At 44.1% G+C, this 22,495-nt stretch overlaps 1 protein-coding gene across 1 annotated transcript in view; it reads left to right on the top strand.

The window, feature by feature from the left end:
• ALDH1A3 (aldehyde dehydrogenase 1 family member A3) overlaps positions 1 to 21,998 on the top strand; it is a 36,905-nt gene extending 14,907 nt beyond the window's left edge. Inside the window, exons 6-13 of the mRNA XM_056571791.1 lie at positions 222 to 350; positions 2,403 to 2,516; positions 5,403 to 5,505; positions 5,678 to 5,862; positions 7,117 to 7,281; positions 15,712 to 15,869; positions 19,076 to 19,150; positions 21,067 to 21,998. Of these exons, the coding sequence (XP_056427766.1) occupies positions 222 to 350; positions 2,403 to 2,516; positions 5,403 to 5,505; positions 5,678 to 5,862; positions 7,117 to 7,281; positions 15,712 to 15,869; positions 19,076 to 19,150; positions 21,067 to 21,139 (1,002 nt within the window). The 3' untranslated portion in view covers positions 21,140 to 21,998. The remainder of the gene's footprint in view (positions 1 to 221; positions 351 to 2,402; positions 2,517 to 5,402; positions 5,506 to 5,677; positions 5,863 to 7,116; positions 7,282 to 15,711; positions 15,870 to 19,075; positions 19,151 to 21,066) is intronic.
• The last annotated feature ends 497 nt before the right edge of the window (positions 21,999 to 22,495 follow it).

The raw sequence follows: 22,495 nt of genomic DNA, 5'->3' as shown, positions 1-22,495 counted from the left end.
CGAATAGCTCCTTTTACCAGCAGTGTTTTCCAAAAAGTGTGTCTCCAGCTGTTGCAAAACTACAACTCCCAGCATGCCCGGACAGCCGTTGGCTGTCCGGGCATGCTGGGAGTTGTAGTTTTGCAACAGCTTGAGACGCACTGTTTGGAAAACACTGTCATAAGGAAATATCAGGACATTGTAATTTTTATCTAATATATCAACATATATAATCCTTACAGTGGAACTTTCCCCTGCTGATGCTGATTTGGAAGATGGCCCCAGCTCTATGCTGTGGGAACACCTTGGTAATAAAGCCGGCTGAGCAAACGCCACTCACGTCACTTTATATGGGATCATTAATAAAAGAGGTAGGCTTATATATCGGTGTAATGCTCTATATTTGGCTACAGAGCATCATCATGGCAGCTGTCTCTTTTGTGAAACTGAAAAATCTATATATTTTTTTAATTTATATGGCACCAACATATTTCACAGAGTTGTACACAGCATGTCATCATTCGCATTGGGGTTTATACAGTATTTAAAGGGGTATTCCAGGAAAAAAAACTTTTTTATATATATCAAGTGGCTACAGAAAGTTAAACAGATTTGTAAATTACTTCTATTAAAAAATCTTAATCCTTTCAGTACTTATGAGCTTCTGAAGTTTAGGTTGTTCTTCTCTGTCTAAGTGCTCTCTGATGACACGCGTCTCGGGAAACGGACAGTTTAGAAGAGGTTTGCTATGGGGATTTGCTTCTAAACTGGGCGTTTCCCGAGACACGTGTCATCAGAGAGCACTTAGACAGAGAAGAACAACCTTAAAGGGGTACTCCGCCCCTGGCATCTTATCCCCTATCCAAAGGATAGGGGATAAGATGTTAGATTGCCACGGTCCCGCTGCTGGGGACCCCGGGGATCGCCGCTGCGGCACCCCGCCATCATTACTGCACAGAGCGAGTTCGCTCTGCACGTAATGACGGGCGATACAGGGGCCGGAGCAGCGTGACGTCATGGCTCCGCCCCTCATGACATCACGGCCCGTCCCCTTAATGCAAGTCTATGGCAGGCGGCGTGACAACCGCCACGCCCCCTTCCCATAGACTTGTATTGACAGGGGCGGGCCGTGACATCACGGGGGGCGGAGCCGTGATGTAACGACGCTCCGTCCCCTGTATTCCCCGTCATTACGTGCAGAGCAATCTCGCTCTGCGCAGTAATGATAGCGGGGTGCCGCAGCAGCGATCCCTGGGGTCCCCAGCAGCGGGACCCTGGCCATCTGACATCTTATCCCCTATCCTTTGGATAGGGGATAAGATGTCTAGGGGCGGAGTACCCCTTTAACTTCAGAAGCTCATAAGTACTGAAAGGATTAAGATTTTTTTATAGAAGTAATTTACAAATCTGTTTAACTTTCTGGAGCCAGTTGATATATATATATATATATATATATATATATATATATATATATATATATAAATAAAAGTTTAACCCCTTTAAAACTTCAGTTTATTTGGGTTTATACAGTACTTAAAAGTATGTTTATATAGCGTGGGAATGATCCAGGGTACCCAGAGAAAACTCACACAAACAGGAGAACATACAAAGTCCATGCAGATGTTGCCCTTGTTCATATTTGAACCCAGGACCCCAGCAGTTTTTTCACCCTATAAGATTTAAAGGAGAACTCCGGTGGAAAACATTTTTTTATTATTTTTTTTAAAATCAACTGGTGTCAGAAAGTTAAACAGATTTGTAAATTACTTCTATTAAAACATCTTAATCCTTCCAGTACTTACCAGCTGCTGATACTACAGAGGAAGTTGTTTTTTTTCAGTCTGACCACAGTGCTCTCTGTTGACACCTCTGTCCATGTCAGGAACTGTCCAGAGCAGGATAGGTTTGCTATGGGGATTTGCTCCTGATCTGGAGAGTTCCTGATATTGACAGAGGTGTCAGCAGAGAACACTTTGGTCAGACAGAAAAGAAATTAAAAATGAAAATAACTTCCTGTGGATCATACAGCAGCTGATGGACGGATGGAGTACTGGAAGGATTAAGATTTTTAAATATAAGTAATTTACAAACCTTTTATATTTTGGCACCAGTTCATTTGAAAAAAATAAATAAATAAATAATATATATATATATACATATATATATATATATATATATATATATATATATATATAGATATATACATAGACTTACATTGAGGGGGCGTGTCATCAAGACAACAAGAAGGGGCGTGGCAGTTACGTCACGACCCCCGCCGCCTGCTCCAAGGGTTTGGAACAAAATGTTCACGACCGCGATCAGACATCTTATCCCCTATCCTTTGGATAGGGGATAAGATGTCTGGGGACGGAGTACCCATTTAAGTGGAATTTACTGTTTTGTATTTGTTTTTTATGTTGCAGGCTGGTTTCCCTTCTGGTGTAGTGAATATAGTGCCAGGTTATGGGCCCACAGCTGGATCTGCCATATCACATCACCCTGACATTGACAAAGTTGCATTCACTGGCTCTACAGAAGTAAGTATGGAGAATTGTAAACTTAAAGGAGAACTCCAGCCAAATTAACTTATACCCTATCCACAGGATAGGGAATAAGTAGAGGATCGCGGGGGGTTCAAGCGCTGGAACCCCCGCAATCTCCATAATGAGACCCTGACTCTCTCGGTGAGGAGTGCATGTCCATTCATTTCTGTTGGCGCGCCGATGATGCCCGAGTGCTGTACTCGGGTCTCCTCAACGCTGCCATAGAAATGAATGGAGTGCATGCTTTCTGCAGCACATGCTTCTCATTGAGCGCCGGGTCCCATTCCTGAGATCGCAGGGGGTCCCAGTGGTTGGACCCTCACAATTAGCTACTTATCCCCTATCTAGTGGATAGGGGATAAGAACATTTTTGCTGGAGTTCTCATTTAAAGCTAAAGTAATTTGTACCGTGTGCTGTGCATAAGCAATGTGTGATCTAATGGAAAATACAAATGATAGATTTTCCTGACCTCATGATACCATAGTTATACCATTATTTTGGAATTCTTTTACATGATAATATCTCTTGAGATTTAGTGTCAATAAGAACTTTATTTTACTAAGCACTTTAAGATATGGCATTTGTGTAAGGGTTAAAAAACAAGAAAAGTATAGTAGGCAATATCATGTGCTCTATTGCACTGTTGTTACTAATATCTAAGTTTTGTAAATTAGCTCTCCTTTACAAGTAAGAAGATTATAACATATTAGTTAAAGGGGTACTCCGCTGCCCTGCTTCCGGAGCTCCGCTCCCCAGCGTATGGAAGTTTATTGTTCCGAACGCTGTGTGCGGGTTTCCGTGTTCAGGGCCGCCCCTCGTGATGTCACGCCGGCCCCCTCAACGAAAGTTTTTGGGAAGGGGGAGTGACGGCAGTCGCGCCCCCTTCCCACAGACTTTCGTTGAGGGGGCGGGCATGATATCACGAGGGGCTGGGCGTGACGTCACGAGGGGCGGCCCTGAACACAGAAGCCCGCACACAGCGTTCGGAACAATAAACTTCCGGACGCTGGAGAGCGGAGCTCCGGAAGCAGGACAGCGGAGTACCCCTTTAAATCAGAGTCTCCTCCAAAACCAAGAGTCTCTGATATGTATACAGCTGTTTTGGTGTTCTTACCCCTTTTCTGTACAGAGAAAATACTGTTTGGCTACAGAAATAACTAAAAATGTTTGATCAGATGACAGCTATCTCTCCTGATTGGCCCATACACATTTATACTTGGCTCTTCTGAGTGTGCATGTGGCTTCAATGGTGGTAAGAGGACAGTAATCGCCCCATATGATGCCATTTTGAGATGGTGAAAAATGTTATGGTGGAATTATCCTTTAAATCACCGCTAAGAGTTCAGTGTCAGGCTTGAGAATGCGTATCTGCAAGTGACAGACCTGTTCACCCTTTTACTGCCAAGTGTCAGGGTTAGAATGGAATTGAATTTACTTCATTTATTATACTTCATGTACTAATATACCTTTGCTATCTTTTTTGTACATTTCAAAAGCTGAAAATGCAAATAAAAATGAAGTTCCAGAATTAAACTAGAAGAATGGTCAGAACTCTGGCAACTGAAATTTAATGTGGACAAGTGCAAGATAATGCACCTGGGGCGTAAAAACTCTTGGGCAGAATATAGAATATTTGACCCAGTCCTGACCTCAGTATCTGAGGAAAGGGATTTAGGAGTAATTATTTCAGAAGACTTAAAGGTAGGAAGACAATGTAATAGAGCAGCAGGAAACGCTAGCAGAATGCTTGGATGTATAGGGAGAGGTATAAGCAGTAGAAAGAGAGAAGTGCTCATGCCACTGTACGGAACACTGGTGAGACCTCACTTGGAGTATTGTGTGCAGTACTGGAGGCCGTATCTCCAGAAGGATATAGATACTCTAGAGAGAGTTCAGAGAAGAGCTACTAAACTAGTACATGGATTGCAGGATAAAACTTACCAGGAAAGGTTAAAGGACCTTAACATGTATAGCTTGGAAGAAAGAAGAGACAGAGGGGATATGATAGAGACATTTAAATACATAAAGGGAATCAACACGGTAAAGAAGGAGAACATGTTTAAAAGAAGAAAAACTACCACAAGAGGACATCGTTTTAAATTAGAGGGGAAAGGTTTCTGCAGTAATATCAGGAAGTATTACTTTATTGAGAGAGTAGTGGATGCATGGAATAGCCTTCCTGCCAAAGTGGTAGCTGCAAATACAGTGAAGGAGTTAAACATGCATGGGATAAGCATAAGGCTATCCTTCATATAAGATAGGACCAGGGACTATTCATAGGATTCAGATTATTGGGCAGACTAGATGGGCCAAATGGTTCTTATCTGCCGACACATTCTATGTTTCTATTGGTGAATAGTAAAAATAAAATATTTGTTTACAGATTCATTAGAAATATAGTTTATATATTACCCACCTTTCATATAGGTCTTTGTGATTACAATGAATAACATTATAAATTACACCTTCATCTGTTTTACAGGATATAAAATAAGTTATGTGCTGTATAAACCCTGTAACTTACATAATACAGCTGAATTGTATGAAAAATAACCTTAGAATGTAATTGCCTCTAGTGGTCATAGGTGGTAGTATGGCTATTATTAACGTTAGTGCTTTGTTGACTTATAACTGCAATGCTTGAAATATTTATTTTATTTTGTAAAAAAAAAAAAAATGATTTTATGTAGAATAAAAGTGTTAAGTAAAACATTTCAGAATACTTCTTTAGTTTTCTGCTTATTTGCTATCTTTGAAAACTCAATGCAATATATTTGTGTAAAGCAATGGCGCCATCTACAGCTTCCAGCTGAATAATGAATGTTACAATTTGTGCTGGAGAATAAAATGTGACTTTATTTGTGATCTTCTGCATCCAGGTTGGAAAACTGATCAAAGAGGCAGCATCTGCGAGCAACCTGAAACGCGTCACTTTGGAACTTGGAGGGAAGAACCCCTGCATTGTCTTTGCCGACGCTGATTGTAAGTTCTAATGCACTGGGAATCATGTATCTTTTTCCAACTTATAAACTTATTTTCCCTCCAATTGTATAGAAGTAAAACTTAACTTTTTTTATATTTACTATAAATAGTATATTTTGGCTTTATAAAATAGGACATCTCAGCATTCTCCAATTTATTCTGTTTTTGGCAGTGGAACTGGCTGCAGAATGTGCACATCAAGGCGTCTTCTTTAACCAAGGACAATGCTGCACAGCCGCCTCCCGAGTCTTCGTAGAGGAATCAGTGTATCCAGAATTTGTCAGGCGGAGTGTGGATTATGCAAAAAGACGGCTTCTTGGGGATCCTCTTGACCCCAAAACAGAACAGGGTCCTCAGGTACAGGCATAGAGCAATGATGTACTTATTATAAGACAATAGATCATGATGAAAGTTAAATATGTAGAATCGCAGAATTCGAAATGAACAATTATACTAGAAATTATGTATTTAGCATAAAGATTCTCAATATGTAATTAATGATAATTATATACAACCAGGTAAGTATATATCCACCCAATGTATCAATTAGTGCTGTAGGATGGCACAGGAACCCAATAAGGATCCCTCACCCCATTTTCCACTGTTCAGATCATGTGCCCTCAGCTGTATGGGGCAATCACTCATCATTAATTCATATCATGTACCCAGATGTGGGGAGCGGTAAGCGATGCGCATTTCCCTGGCTGGTTAGGTGATGTAAAAGAAAACATGATTCATTAAACCAGACCTTCTTCCATTGCCCCATGGTCCAGTTCTGATGCCCATATGCCCATTGTACTTTTGGCTGTAGACATGGGTCAACATGGGCACTCTGACCCCTACACAGTTATAAATAGTAAACTGAGATGCACATCTTTGTATCATAGCCAGCACAAATTTTTAAAGGGGTACTCCGCTGCCCCAGCATTGGGAACATTTTGTTCTGAATGCTTCGAGTGAGTGGCAGGTGTCGTGACATCATGGTCACGCCCCTTGTGACGTCACACCACACCCCCTCAATGCAAGTCTATGGGAGTGGGGGGGTGCCTCCCGCACCCAGCATTCCAAAGGAATGCCGGGTGCTGCACAGAGATTGCGTGGGTCCCAGCTGCGGGATTCTCGTGATAAGTCATCTTTTCCCCTATTTTTTGGATAGGGAGTAAGATGTCTAGGGGTGGAGTACCCCTTTAAGGCAATTTGTACTACAGTGGCTCTTCCCTAGGATTGGACCAGATGTGCTAGCCTTGGGTGCCTATGACCCTCTCTCTAATTCACTGGGGGCCCTTACAACCTTTGGTAGCTGCTAACCACTGTATAGTGGGACATCCCACAAGACCTGCCACTTCCGTGATGCTCTCACAGTTTAGCCTGTGACAAAATCTCTTTTTGCCTTATGCCATTTTTTTCTGCATACTGCACAGCAGCTTCTAGAACTAATTGTTGCTGCCTCATTTATTTCACTAGTGGTTTTAATGTTATGGCTGATTGGTGAACAGATACAACAGATGGACTTTTAGTGTCTTATTTACATGTTATGGCTGTATAGATACGTCAGATGGACCTTTAATGCCTAATTCGTGTTCTGATCACATCTGTCCCTATGGTCCTCAGATTGATGAAGAGCAGTTCAACAAGGTGCTGGAATATATACAGAGTGGAAAAGATCAAGGTGCGAAATTAGAGTGCGGTGGCTGTGCCCTTGGAGAACGAGGATTTTTTATTAAGCCCACTGTATTCTCTGAAGTGACCGATGACATGAGGATAGCAAAAGAAGAGGTAATTTAATCGAATGTTTATCTGATATATTGGTGTTCAAACAATTGATGACTAGTGATGAGTGGCAGGGGCCATATTCGAATTCGATATTTTGTGAATATATTGACGATTATTTGTCCTATGTTCACGAAATTCGCATATTCGCTATGTTCGATCACTTTTTTTTCCATGCGCAAATTCGCATGGAAAATTCTTGTATAAATTAGCATGTGAAAAAAACTAAAAAAAAAGGAATATTCGTCATTACGAATATACAGCACTATATTCTAAATATTCGCGAAATCGCGAAGTGCCGATATTTGCAAAAAGAATTTGCATTAGGAATATTTGTGCTCAACACTATTGATGACCCTATTAACATGCAAGCACATATTTATCCAATAGAAGAGTAAGATGTTGCCACTTATAAAGTGTCTACTATAATAGCAACAGACATGCAGGGTCTGAGCTTCAGTTTCAGGAGTCAAGAGGAGAGCGGATTAGTGTTACTGAGACCCTGACTGATCAAAACTGTGTAACATAAGAATAAATTACATCCAGCATCCACATCATGTATTCAATTTTATTGTGGCAGCATTATATTACAAGCAAGGTTTCGACTCTTCCCATTTGTATGGGTTTTTGTCAAGCATACTCATAGGAAGGGTTGAAAAGTTTCTTGTAATGCTGCTGGAATTAAATTGAAGATGTATAGTGGATGCTGGCTGTCATTGTCACGATGCCGGCTGGCAGGTAGTGGATCCTCTGTGCCAGAGAGGGATTGGCGTGGACCGTGCTAGAGGATCGGTTCTAAGTCACTACTGGTTTTCACCAGAGCCCGCCGCAAAGCGGGATGGTCTTGCTGCGGCGGTAGTGACCAGGTCGTATCCCCTAGCAACGGCTCAACCTCTCTGGCTGCTGAAGATAGGCGCGGTACAAGGGAGTAGACAGAAGCAAGGTCGGACGTAGCAGAAGGTCGGGGCAGGCAGCAAGGATCGTAGTCAGGGGCAACGGCAGAAGGTCTGGAATCACAGGCAAGGAACACACAAGGAACGCTTTCACTGGCACTAGGGCAACAAGATCCGGCGAGGGAGTGAAGGGGAAGTGAGGTGATATAGGGAAGTGCACAGGTGTAAACACTAATTGGAACCACTGCACCAATCAGCGGTGCAGTGGCCCTTTAAATCGCAAAGACCCGGCGCGCGCGCGCCCTAGGGAGCGGGGCCGCGCGCGCCGGGACAGAACTGACGGGGAGCGAGTAAGGTACGGGAGCCGGGGTGCGCATCGCGAGCGGGCGCTACCCGCATCGCGAATCGCATCCCGGCCGGAGGTGGTAACGCAGCGCCCCGGGTCCGTGGAACCGACCGGGGCGCTGCAGTGAGGGAAGTGTAGCGAGCGCTCCGGGGAGGAGCGGGGACCCGGAGCGCTCGGCGTAACAGTACCCCCCCCCTTGGGTCTCCCCCTCTTCTTGGGGCCTGAGAACCTGAGGATCAGACTTTTGTCCAGGATATTGTCCTCAGGTTCCCAGGACCTCTCTTCTGGACCACAACCCTCCCAATCCACTAAAAAAAAAGTTCTTCCCCTGACCTTTTTAGAGGCCAAAATCTCTTTGACAGAGAAGATGTCCGAGGAGCCGGAAACAGGAGTGGGAGGAACAGATTTAGGAGAAAAACGGTTGAGGATGAGAGGTTTAAGAAGAGAGACGTGAAAGGCATTAGGGATACGAAGAGAAGGAGGAAGAAGAAGTTTGTAAGAGACAGGATTAATTTGACACAAAACTTTAAAAGGACCAAGATAGCGTGGTCCCAACTTATAGCTCGGGACACGGAAACGGACATATTTAGCGGAGAGCCATACCTTGTCTCCAGGGGAAAAAATGGGAGGAGCTCTTCTTTTCTTATCTGCGAATCTCTTCATGCGAGAAGAAGCCTGTAAGAGAGAATTTTGGGTCTCTTTCCATATGGTGGAAAGATCACGAGAAATTTCATCCACAGCGGGCAGACCAGAGGGCAAGGGGGTAGGGAGGGGGGGAAGAGGGTGACGGCCGTACACCACGAAAAACGGAGATTTGGAGGAAGATTCAGAGATTCTGAAATTATACGAGAATTCGGCCCAAGGTAGAAGATCTGCCCAGTCATCCTGGCGGGAGGAAACAAAATGTCGTAAATAGTCACCCAAGATCTGGTTAATTCTCTCTACTTGTCCATTGGATTGAGGATGGTATGCAGAAGAAAAATTTAATTTAATCTTGAGTTGTTTACAGAGAGCCCTCCAGAATTTAGACACAAATTGGACGCCTCTATCCGAGACGATCTGTGTAGGCAACCCGTGAAGACGAAAAATGTGTACAAAAAATTGTTTAGCCAACTGAGGCGCTGAAGGAAGACCAGGAAGAGGGATGAAATGTGCCATTTTGGAGAATCGATCAACGACCACCCAAATAACAGTGTTGCCATGGGATGGGGGTAAGTCAGTAATAAAATCCATACCAATCAGAGACCAAGGTTGTTCGGGGACAGGTAGAGGATGAAGAAAACCAGCGGGCTTCTGGCGAGGAGTCTTATCCCGGGCACAGATAGTGCAGGCTCGCACAAAGTCCACCACATCAGTCTCTAGAGTCGGCCACCAATAGAAGCGAGAGATGAGTTGCACAGATTTCTTGATGCCCGCATGACCTGCGAGATGGGAGGAGTGACCCCATTTGAGGATCCCAAGGCGTTGGCGTGGAGAAACAAAGGTCTTTCCTGGAGGAGTTTGCCTGATGGAGGCTGGAGAAGTGGAAATCAGGCAGTCAGGAGGAATGATGTGTTGAGGAGAGAGTTCAATTTCAGAGGCATCTGAGGAACGAGAGAGAGCATCGGCCCTAATGTTTTTATCAGCAGGCCGAAAGTGAATTTCAAAATTAAATCGGGCAAAGAACAGAGACCACCTGGCCTGACGAGGATTCAGCCGTTGGGCAGACTGGAGGTAGGAGAGGTTCTTGTGATCGGTGTAAATAATAACTGGAAATCTTGATCCCTCCAGCAGATGCCTCCATTCCTCAAGTGCTAATTTAATGGCTAGAAGCTCTCGATCCCCGATGGAGTAGTTCCTCTCCGCCGGAGAGAAGGTCCTGGAAAAAAAACCACAAGTAACAGCATGCCCGGAAGAGTTTTTTTGTAGAAGGACAGCTCCAGCTCCCACTGAGGAGGCATCAACCTCCAATAGGAAGGGTTTAGATGGGTCAGGTCTGGAGAGCACGGGAGCCGAAGAAAAGGCAGACTTGAGTCGTTTAAAGGCGTCTTCCGCTTGAGGAGGCCAAGACTTGGGATCGGCATTTTTTTTTGTTAAAGCCACAATAGGAGCCACAATGGTAGAAAAATGTGGAATAAATTGCCTGTAATAATTGGCGAACCCCAAAAAACGTTGGATGGCACGGAGTCCGGAGGGGCGTGGCCAATCTAAGACGGCAGAGAGTTTATCTGGGTCCATTTGTAGTCCCTGGCCAGAGACCAAGTATCCTAGAAAAGGAAGAGATTGGCATTCAAACAGACATTTCTCTATTTTGGCATAGAGTTGATTATCACGAAGTCTCTGAAGAACCATACGGACATGCTGGCGGTGTTCTTCAAGATTGGCAGAAAAAATCAGGATATCGTCCAGATATACAACAACACAGGAGTATAGTAGATCACGAAAAATTTCATTAACAAAGTCTTGGAAGACGGCAGGGGCGTTGCATAGACCAAAGGGCATGACCAGATACTCAAAGTGTCCATCTCTGGTGTTAAATGCCGTTTTCCATTCATCCCCCTCTCTGATGCGGATGAGATTATAAGCACCTCTTAAGTCCAGTTTGGTAAAAATATGGGCACCTTGGAGACGATCAAAGAGTTCAGAGATGAGGGGTAGGGGGTAGCGGTTCTTAACCGTGATTTTATTAAGACCGCGGTAGTCAATGCAAGGACGTAGAGAGCCATCTTTTTTGGACACAAAGAAAAATCCGGCTCCGGCAGGAGAGGAGGATTTACGGATAAAGCCCTTTTTTAAATTTTCTTGGACGTATTCAGACATGGCAAGAGTCTCTGGGACGGACAGAGGATAGATTCTGCCCCGGGGTGGAGTAGTGCCCGGGAGGAGGTCAATGGGACAATCATAAGGCCTGTGAGGAGGTAGAGTCTCAGCTTGTTTTTTGCAAAAAACGTCCGCAAAGTCCATATAGGCCTTAGGGAGACCGGTTACATGAGGAAGCACAGGGACACGGCAAGGTTTACTGGGAACCGGTTTTAAGCAGTCCTTGGAACAAGAGGGCCCCCAACTCTTGATCTCCCCAGTGGACCAATCCAGGATTGGGGAATGGAGTTGAAGCCAGGGAAGTCCAAGAAGGATTTCAGAAGTGCAATTGGGGAGGACCAACAGTTCAATCCTCTCGTGATGAGATCCGATGCACATTAGAAGGGGCTCCGTGCGGAAACGTATAGTACAGTCCAATCTTTCATTGTTTACACAATTGATGTAGAGGGGTCTGGCGAGACTGGTCACCGGGATGTTGAACCTGTTGACGAGAGAGGCTAAGATGAAATTTCCTGCAGATCCAGAGTCCAAGAAGGCCACAGCAGAGAAGGAGAAGGCAGAGGCAGACATCCGCACAGGCACAGTAAGACGTGGAGAAGCAGAGTAGACATCAAGGACTGTCTCACCATTGTGCGGAGTCAGCGGACGTCTTTCCAGGCGGGGAGGACGGATAGGACAATCCTTCAGGAAGTGTTCGGTACTAGCACAGTACAGGCAGAGATTCTCCATGCGGCGTCGTGTCCTCTCTTGGGGTGTCAGGCGAGACCGGTCGACCTGCATAGCCTCCACGGCGGGAGGCACAGGAACAGATTGCAGGGGACCAGAGGAGAGAGGAGCCGGGGAGAAGAAACGCCTCGTGCGAACAGAGTCCATATCCTGGCGGAGCTCCTGACGCCGTTCGGAAAAACGCATGTCAATGCGAGTGGCAAGATGGATGAGTTCATGTAGGTTAGCAGGGATTTCTCGTGCGGCCAGAACATCTTTAATGTTGCTGGATAGGCCTTTTTTAAAGGTCGCGCAGAGTGCCTCATTATTCCAGGATAATTCTGAAGCAAGGGTACGGAACTGTACGGCATACTCGCCAACGGAAGAATTACCCTGGACCAGGTTCAACAGGGCAGTCTCAGCAGAAGAGGCTCGGGCAGGTTCCTCAAAGACACTTCGAATTTCCGAGAGGAAGGAGTGTACAGAGGCAGTGACGGGGTCATTGCGGTCCCAGAGCGGTGTGGCCCAAGCCAGGGCTTTTCCAGACAGCAGGCTGACTACGAAAGCCACCTTAGACCTTTCAGTGGGGAACTGGTCCGACATCATCTCCAAGTGTAATGAACATTGGGAAAGAAAGCCACGGCAAAACTTAGAGTCCCCATCAAATTTATCCGGCAAGGATAGTCGTATTCCAGAAGCGGCCACTCGCTGCGGAGGAGGTACAGGAGCTGGCGGAGGAGATGATTGCTGGAGCTGTGGTAGTAACTGTTGTAGCATAACAGTCAGTTGAGACAGCTGTTGGCCTTGTTGCGCAATCTGTTGTGACTGCTGGGCGACCACCGTGGTGAGGTCAGCGACAACTGGCAGAGGAACTTCAGCGGGATCCATGGCCGGATCTACTGTCACGATGCCGGCTGGCAGGTAGTGGATCCTCTGTGCCAGAGAGGGATTGGCGTGGACCGTGCTAGAGGATCGGTTCTAAGTCACTACTGGTTTTCACCAGAGCCCGCCGCAAAGCGGGATGGTCTTGCTGCGGCGGTAGTGACCAGGTCGTATCCCCTAGCAACGGCTCAACCTCTCTGGCTGCTGAAGATAGGCGCGGTACAAGGGAGTAGACAGAAGCAAGGTCGGACGTAGCAGAAGGTCGGGGCAGGCAGCAAGGATCGTAGTCAGGGGCAACGGCAGAAGGTCTGGAATCACAGGCAAGGAACACACAAGGAACGCTTTCACTGGCACTAGGGCAACAAGATCCGGCGAGGGAGTGAAGGGGAAGTGAGGTGATATAGGGAAGTGCACAGGTGTAAACACTAATTGGAACCACTGCACCAATCAGCGGTGCAGTGGCCCTTTAAATCGCAAAGACCCGGCGCGCGCGCGCCCTAGGGAGCGGGGCCGCGCGCGCCGGGACAGAACTGACGGGGAGCGAGTAAGGTACGGGAGCCGGGGTGCGCATCGCGAGCGGGCGCTACCCGCATCGCGAATCGCATCCCGGCCGGAGGTGGTAACGCAGCGCCCCGGGTCCGTGGAACCGACCGGGGCGCTGCAGTGAGGGAAGTGTAGCGAGCGCTCCGGGGAGGAGCGGGGACCCGGAGCGCTCGGCGTAACAGTCATTTATTCCTTTGTCTGGAAGTCTGCTGGATTCTGGTCCATTTGGCCTGTCCATGCATTCGTTGTGATTATTTGAGTGTTATAACCTGTGAAAAGTTGATCATTGATTTTTAATATGTTGTAGGATTTATGTTAAGCAACAACTTTCTAATATACTTCTTTTAAAATATATATGTATATTTTTTTTTATTTTAAAATAGACCTGAAGTAGTGGCCACCAGGGGTCTCCCTTTCAGGTACCACCGCATTCCCTATCACCTTGCGCTGGGATTTTGGTCTTCTGCTAGCCTGGCAGGAGACCAAAATCAGGAAATGCAGGCGGGACCTGATTTCAGCACAGCACTTACTCTCTTTGTGGTGGTGGCTTACGGTAAGAAATTACCCTGTTTGTGCACACCAAGAGTTTTGTGGTGGCCACTAGTGCAACTGACTGAGGTGCAGTGTGTATAGATCCTGTTCGTGACTCAGGGTGGTTGGATGTGCCACATTGTGACGCCAGGGCACCGTTAACCTACATGTCTGAGGATACGACAGCTTCTCCTGGGCCAGATGCGGGATAATAAATACACCAATGCCAGGTTACAGATAACTGTCTCTTTACTTTGCTCTAGGTAGCAGAACTTAAAAAATACAGACTTTGGTTGCAGTGGGATGGGCAGAGTGGAACCCGGGGAGACTAACGCCTTGCTGGGAGTGGCTATTGAATGCAGCTTTTAGATTAGTAGCAGCACATGCTGACTTGAAAGACGTAACTTGACTGACTGAAGTAGAGATTTTCCCCAAGAGCTTTTCTTACCACCAGGCTTTGACAATTCACCTGAGCGCAGGGGTCTTTTCCTGAGATTTGGCATGGCTGTGGAATTTTGTAGACTTCTTCTCCCTTTCTCCGTTAGGCTTCTCCTCAGCTTGCTAGCTGGAACGCACTCTCCTTACTTTAACTGCACTGGACTGTAGCTCCTCTCACACGAAACTCTCCTCACAATTGAACTCTCCCCCCCCCCCTCCTACACTGAATTAAGGGCTAGGTTTGAGGGTCTCCCATTGGGTACCAGAGTCACCTGATCCCTCTGCCACAATCCCTTAAAGGTACAGAGCAGGAATTAACACATAACATGACACAGCAATAAATCATATTATTACAGGTTAGACAATGCAGCGATGGGCCCAACATACAGACAGCAGGCATGCCCGAGGCAATCTTTAGCCCACAGGAGAGCCTTTTGGTGCTGGGACACCACATCTGCCTTTCAATCATGCAGGGGAGAGTGAGCGCTGTGTGCAGCGTGGCAGGTCTGCTCCGATCCCCATCCTCTCTGTATTACACATGTACGAGTGTAGCATAGAAGAGAGAGGGCGGAAGTTCTCCCGGCAGGGTTTCAGATGATGTCGTGACTGCTGGGGAACGCCTCCTCAGGAGTGCTGGAGACAGAGGGTAAAAGAAGGAGGAGGGATAACAGGATGGGGGGAATTAATGAAAAAACTTTATAATGACAGGTACGCTTTAAATCAAGTTTATATGTTAGACATATTTTTACAGAATTTAAGATTATGTATTTTCTAATTCTCCATTTTACTATATTTATTTTAAAATAATGCTGAAATCTTGCAGCTTCTATTCTCACCATTAAACATAAAACTAAGCTGACACTTCCTGTTCTGTCTGTGGTGATAAGGAGGAGGCTTCTTGAAAGTGTTCAGGCCAGAACTACAGAAAAAGGTGACACCAGCAGATAGAAAATACAATAGATGAAGCTCACAGCTTCCCTACCTGTAGAATGACCTTTGCAAAGGTCACAGAAAATGGCCAGTAGTGTTTTCCATTCATGTCAATCTGACAGCTTCTGTCTATTGTTGGTTATGTCTATGTAAAGCATATCTTTAAAGATGGCTGCCCCAAAAAAAATGTACAACGAGCTACATATTTTATTGACATGAGAACTAACACACCTGCCAGTTGTTTAATACAAGTAAATGATTTGCAGGCCATAAATGCTAGTTCCGTCACTAAGTTTGCCAGACCAACTCTGCATATCAGGACATTGTAACATAAATCCATCTGATAGTTTATCTCTGTGCTTCCTGCAGATTTTTGGACCTGTTCAGTCCATTCTGAAATTCAAAAGCATAGAGGAAGTGATAAAGAGAGCAAACAGCACAGAATATGGACTGACAGCTGCTGTGTTCACAGAAAGCCTGGACAAAGCCCTCAACGTCGCCTCTGCCCTGCAGTCTGGAACAGTATGGTGCGTATTGGGGATATTGGGTGGTGTGTTTGTTTTTTTTCTAATATTTTCCTATAATTTATATTTTATTAACTTGGCCCACATTTACTAAATTGTTTATACCAGTTATTGGCGTAAACTGCATCAGAATGTGGCGTGTGATGCATTTCTGCTAAATTTGAAAAGTGATGAGATGAGCGGGAATGGTTTCCAAAGAGCCAAGGCAAATGAGTCAACACTGGAAAATACAACCATTTGTTAAATTTGGGGCAAATCACATCAACTACCACCTTCATTTTATCAAACTGCAAAGAAAGAATGAAGCTGCGCTCAACCACAAATGTAGCTTGAATTACTTTTATTCCTTCATGTTAAAAGGCAACTTTAGGATATCAATCCCTAGTGGGGAGCGAGAGACACAGTTCTCAGTTGCGGGAGGAGTACCACTGGATTTACTAGTTTTGCATCATAGAAGACGCTTCTTCCGGTCAGTTGTGAAACTGGTCGATCCAGTGGTACACCTCCTGCACCTGAGAGCTGTGTCTCTTGCTCCCCGCAAGGGATTGATATCTCGAAGTTGCCTTTTAACATGGAGGAATAAAAGTAATTCAAGCTATGTTTGTGGGTGAGTGCAGCTTCATTCTTTCTTTGCCATTTGTTGGATTGTTGGACTATACCTGTTGGTTACTAGCACCCAACTCGCATTACAGTCAATACAGGTCACTTCCAGAAAACGTTTCAGAGCATTTAGTTTGCTACCAGGTGCAGTGCCTGATTGGGGTTGGTTCTTGTATTCTTGTGTTATTTACCTCCTTCAGTTTGATTGGTGTAAAAAAATCCAACCTCACTATGTTTGGGCTATTGACTGTTCTTCAATGGGGTCCTCACACTGAGCAGCCTCTATTACCAAAATGATGTGTAGGAAACCAGGTGACCCTTGTGGAATATTGTTACCTAACTAATGTAAAGAGACTGTGGGATAAAGAAGACCTTAAGTGGACATAATTCTCTGTTCCCTCCAATTTATCCTTGATGTATCAGGACATCAGCTATCCAGAGAGAGAATCCAGGAGCCAATGTCTTTATCCAATACATTTGAACCAAGTATGAGTTGCCCCAGTTCCATATGCCAGAGTATATGGATGTCATAAAAGGGGTCCCCAGTACACACCCCCTTCTATTAGCCACACTGCAGAGCCAATGTTAAAGTGTCTGATGGACCTGGCCAGTGTGTATATTGAATAATCATTTATTCAGTTTAATGGTGTAATACTAATATAAATGTGTAACACTAAATGTTGCTGCTGCATGAAAAATAGGGTATAGCTAGATGTGACGGCTACCACCCATGTAGCTGGATCTGCACAATCAGCTGATCACCCTGTTAGCTTTATTCCTAATGAGAATTCTCAATAATTAATTCCTTGTCTGCATGTTCCCTATTACACTAAGGTGATGTGCAGCTAATGAACAGGGTGTTTTAAAGGGGTTGTGTCATCAGAATATTATTGATTGTTTAAAACAAGTTTTTGTGTGAATTTTTCGTGTTTTTTTCCTTATAATTCTTCATTTGCTGTCTATATTTTTAATACTGTCTATATTTGCTAAGCCTATAACTAAGTTGAGACTTCATCTAAGTGGCCACCATTGAAATCCTTAGGCTCTATCACCGTACGGACCTGCATGATTACCACTGACAGCAGTGCAGTCTGTGCATTTTTGAATTTCTGCAGTGGAACGGAAGACCCATTCACACCAATGTGAATACAGTGGAATCCCCATAGTAGTGGAGATTCTGTAGTGTGAACATACCCCTATTATCACAGATAGAATTGCAGTAAGAGAAGATTCCAATAGACAGATAAGACAGTAGATAGTGTTTACAGTTCAGTCTTCTCCCTGTAGAATGATCTCTGCAAAGGTCACAAAGCATGCCTAGAAATCTTTCCCATTCATGTCAATGGGACAGCTCCTGTCTATTATTGTCTATGTCCATAGGAATGGCTGTAAATAATATTTCTAAATGCTTTTAAAAACAGCTCAGGCAAGATGGCTGCTCTCATAATAATGTAAAAAAAAATTAAAATGAAAAAATTACAATCAGAAAATAACAGATTCCAAAAAAAGAACTTGTTTGTTTATCTGGCCCTACTATAAGAACCCTAGGCTATACTTTCCCTTTAATCCTATCAAAACCATACCGGGCCTTTTACACATGGCAATTATTGGCCTGTTTTGAACAATAATCACCCTGTGTAATAATCACCCTGATTTATATTGTAGATAAGTACAGTCAGACTCATGTGTATTGCATAAAAGGGTTTATTCATGTAGTTTTCTTTTTCCTTTTAATTCTTTATTATTATATTTCAATTACAATAATTATAAGTTCTCTAAAAAAATTCACCTTTACTTTAATATCTTCACATATTGTAACAATTTACAAATAGAACCCCCCCCCCTTTACAATTCTCAAATCTGGGTTCAGTGCCCTGTCCAACCCACATATATTAATTTCATTTACTTCTATCACAAATCCCTCCTCTTCTCTCCCCCTCCCCAACCCCAAGGCTACGGAGAAGAAGAGAGTAGAAGAGGTAAAAAAATTGCCTTCACTCTTTTTCTTCTCTCTCTCTTTTATTTATAATAAAAAATAATTTTTAAAAATGATTTTCCCTCTCCTCCCCACCGCCCAACCTTCCAACTTTCATTTTGGGCCCCACCACACCACTCATTTTGCCTCCTTCCACTTTCACAACCATCCTTTTCCTCAGGTTCTCGGCTGCTTTTTGTTTTCAGAGCTATCTACCATCTCTTATTTTCCTGTCTATTTTAGCTTGCTCCACTTACCAGCAAGGAGTGCTGCACTTCCGTGCAACCTCCCTTCCTGACTTCCTCCCGATCTACTGATGGTATGTTTACTACACACCATCCATGATCAAAAAGCTCGACGAGAAGCCACTATTCACTCAACTTATCTTATTTTACTCGCTGAACTATTTAGCAGCTTTTTCTGTTTTCTTTCTTTTCTCTTTTTTTTTTTTTTACTTTCCTTTTTTCTCTTTTTTTTCTTTTCTTCCCATTTTTTTCCTTCTTCTTCTCTCCTCTCTCTCTCTCCCTCCCTCCTTCCATCTTCCTTTCTTTTTAAAGGAGGCAAATCCTCATTCATTCCTACACCAATTTAGCACATATAAGCCTTTATACTCACTCCTTAACTTCTTTTGCAGGATTAATTGCTACAATGCTCTCCATGCACAGGCTCCATTTGGAGGCTTCAAGATGTCAGGAAATGGCAGAGAACTGTAAGTTGAATTGTTCAGGCTATAGGAGGATACTTGTCTCGTACATAAGCAGTGTGTGTAGTAGTCAATAGTAGAGAATATGTCAAATGATAAAGCTGGTTTGTGTGGTCAGGGGACAGGGAAAAAATGATTGAGGTGCAGAGAGGGTGGCTTTGCTGGCAAGCCCAGGAGCTTGAAGAACCTATTAAAGGGGTACTCCGGTTGAAAAATATTTTTTTAAATCAACTGGTTCAAGAAAGTTAAACAGATTTGTAAATTACTTCTATTAAGAAATCTTTACCCTTCCAGTACTTTTTAGCAGCTGTATGCAACAGAGGAAATTATTTTGTCTTGTCCACAGTGCTCTCTGCTGACACCTGATGCCCGTATCAGGAATCCCCATAGCAAACCTATGCTGCTCTGGACAGTTCCTGACACAAACAGAGGTGTCAGCAGAGAACACTGTGGACAAGACTAAAAATTCAAAAAGAAAATAATTTCCTCTGTAGCATACAGCTGCTAAAAAGTACTGGAAGGGTAAAGATTTTTTAATAGAAGTAATTTACAAATCTATTTAACTTTCTGGCATGTTTCAAGTGTTTATTGAGTAAATTTATGTGTATTACTAGATTTGTATCATATATTTAATCCCCACTATTTTCCATCTGAAAATGGGTAGCAGAGAATAGGACAGCATCAGGTGGATGCAGGTATGAGGCCCACTAAAGCAGGGGAAGTTATCTGCCATGATATCAGAAGTGGATCTACTTCAGTATTTGTCCCTTGGGTGAATATAGTGGCAGCGCACATGCTCAACTACAGCTTCATTTACTCACTATGGAACGGCAGAAGATAGCCACACATTGTACTCTTTGACAGTCCCATAGTAAGTGAACATGGCTTTCAAGCATACCCGCTACTGCTCCATTTACCCTTGCCTTCTACTGCACTATAGGATATAGCCAAAGCTAGTGAACGGAGAGGGGAAAACAGCACAGCTGAGCTGCAGGAGTCAGATTTATGCCAGGCACCATCACCACCATTAGGAACTTGCTATGTTTAAAAGGGCACTCTGTGCCCCAGCGTTCGGAACATTTTGTTCCGAATGCTTGTAGCAGGTGGTGGGGGTCGTGATGTCACAGCCCCGCCCCTCGTGACGTTACGCCCCGCCCCTCAATGCAAGTCTATGGGAGGGGGCGTGACTGTGGCCATGCCCCCTACCATAGATTGGCGTTGAGGGGGTGTGGAGTGATGTCACAAGGGACGTGGCCATGACGTCACGACCCACCACCCGCACCCAGCATTCTAAATGAACGATGGGTGCTGCACAGAGATCGGGAGGGTCCCAGCGGCGGGACCCCCGCGATCAGACATCCTATCCCCTATCCTTTGGATAGGGGATAAGATGTCTAGGAGCGGAGTACCCCTTTAAGAGACTGTGCCTGGGACATGAGTAAGTATTACAAGGTCTTCCCAAATCACGAAAGCTCATATACATGTTATAATAAAACTAAAAGATTGATATTTATGAGTGGCATTCCAATTTAATTTGTCTATGGTTTAGTTTAATATCATCCGATCCTCTGTGTCAGACCATGTCAACCTTGTTTTCCCATAAGTGCTGACTGGGGGCCCGATGGTCCTCCTCAAACATGAGAGGTGTGCAGTACCATACAGTGCATACCAAAAGATGATAGAGGTGACACTGGTACAGATTTTGCATTAGGGCTGAGGAACTACAAGCTACACATGAATGAGACGATATATGCAGTTGTATACTAGCAAGCATGATTGCATTTAAAGTTGATAAGCTATATACACTGGAGTTGTGCTTGCTTAATATATGCTCATAGTTGTGTAAGCCCATGTGGACATCTGCTCTGTATGCAATGTGTTCTGCTGTACAATACTCTTACTAACAATTCTTTGCCTTGCAGGGGTGAATATGCCCTGGCAGAGTATACAGAAGTCAAAACTGTGACAATCAAACTATCATCGAAGACACTGTGAATAGTAAAGGGCGACGTGGCAGTGGTACACGATTCTGCTTTAGCAGGACACACAACTCTAAAGAACAATAAAAGGAATATTTTTATTGTTATCATTATACATTCCAGAAATGTCTTCTTTACCAATCTGACCCCTGGCTATGGGAACATTCTAATCCATGTGATTCTGCAGAGAGTATGACAGTGTCTTAGACAGCTTTACCTATACTATGGTCCCGGTTATATGTCACCAGAACACCTCTTCATGACATGGACGCAGCACATGCCACCCGAACACCTCTTCTTGACATGGACGCAGCACATGCCACCCGAACACCTCTTCATGACATGGACGCAGCACACGTCACCAGAACACCTCTTCATGACATGGACGCAGCACACGTCACCAGAACACCTCTTCATGACATGGACGCAGCACACGCCACCCGAACACCTCTTCATGACATGGACGCAGCTCTGGAAATTGCAGAGTTCACATAAGTTGACCCTGAAACATACCTGTATCTTGCTTTCTGAACTCTGCTATGGCGTCTTTGTGATTTGGAGAAAATATAAGTAATTTAGCAGATTTCGATTTTTAGCTCTAGATCTAGAAAAGGAGACGCATGTGGCATTTGAATTAGACAGCTTCTCACTAAGAGCTGTACATAACCTCCAATTACTTGACTGGACACAGACCACTACTCCACTGCTGGCCAAGAGTTTGTTTTTAGGATCAGTGGTGAGCCCAACAAAACAGGTTGACCTCTCACCATCATTCTTGGCTTTATGTTATTGAAATTATTTAGATTTTTGACACAATGTCTCTTAAGGATTAATTTTTGCCTATATTTGTGAAATCCCTCTCGTCATTCCCCCCCCCCCCCCCCCCCCATCAAAAAAAAAAAAAAGTTCAAAGAAGAACCACTTCCTTCCTTAAACAGGCACTACAATACACCATGTCTGAGAGAAATAGCATCATAAATTTAACTTCTACTAAACAGAAATGGCAAGCTCAGGAGGTTTAGCGGTAAATCTTTTTTTTAACTCTTTATTTTTCCAATTCTTTCCATTTTTCCAGCTTGCATACATTTATAATACATATATACAGGAAAATCCAAACAAGACGAAAACAAAAAAAAACCAAGAACAAGATACAGGTACAACTTAACGGAGGTTGTATAAAATCATGTGCTTAGTTTGACACTTAGATTGACTCTAGTTTAAAGAGGACCTGTGGCCAACGCAAGGTTTTTTAGATTTTAGTGCCATTGAATAGAGTACAGTGCCCTGAACACACACCTGTTTACAGTTTCTTGATGTGCCTTCCTCTTATTAAGATATGTTGATTTATAATACGTGTGACAATTCAGAGAAT

The sequence above is a fragment of the Hyla sarda genome, chromosome 4 (assembly GCF_029499605.1).
Source record: "Hyla sarda isolate aHylSar1 chromosome 4, aHylSar1.hap1, whole genome shotgun sequence".
In the NCBI taxonomy this organism is placed as follows: domain Eukaryota; kingdom Metazoa; phylum Chordata; class Amphibia; order Anura; family Hylidae; genus Hyla; species Hyla sarda.
Note: the sequence above shows the minus strand (reverse complement) of the source record. Positions and strands in the feature narration are given on the sequence as shown.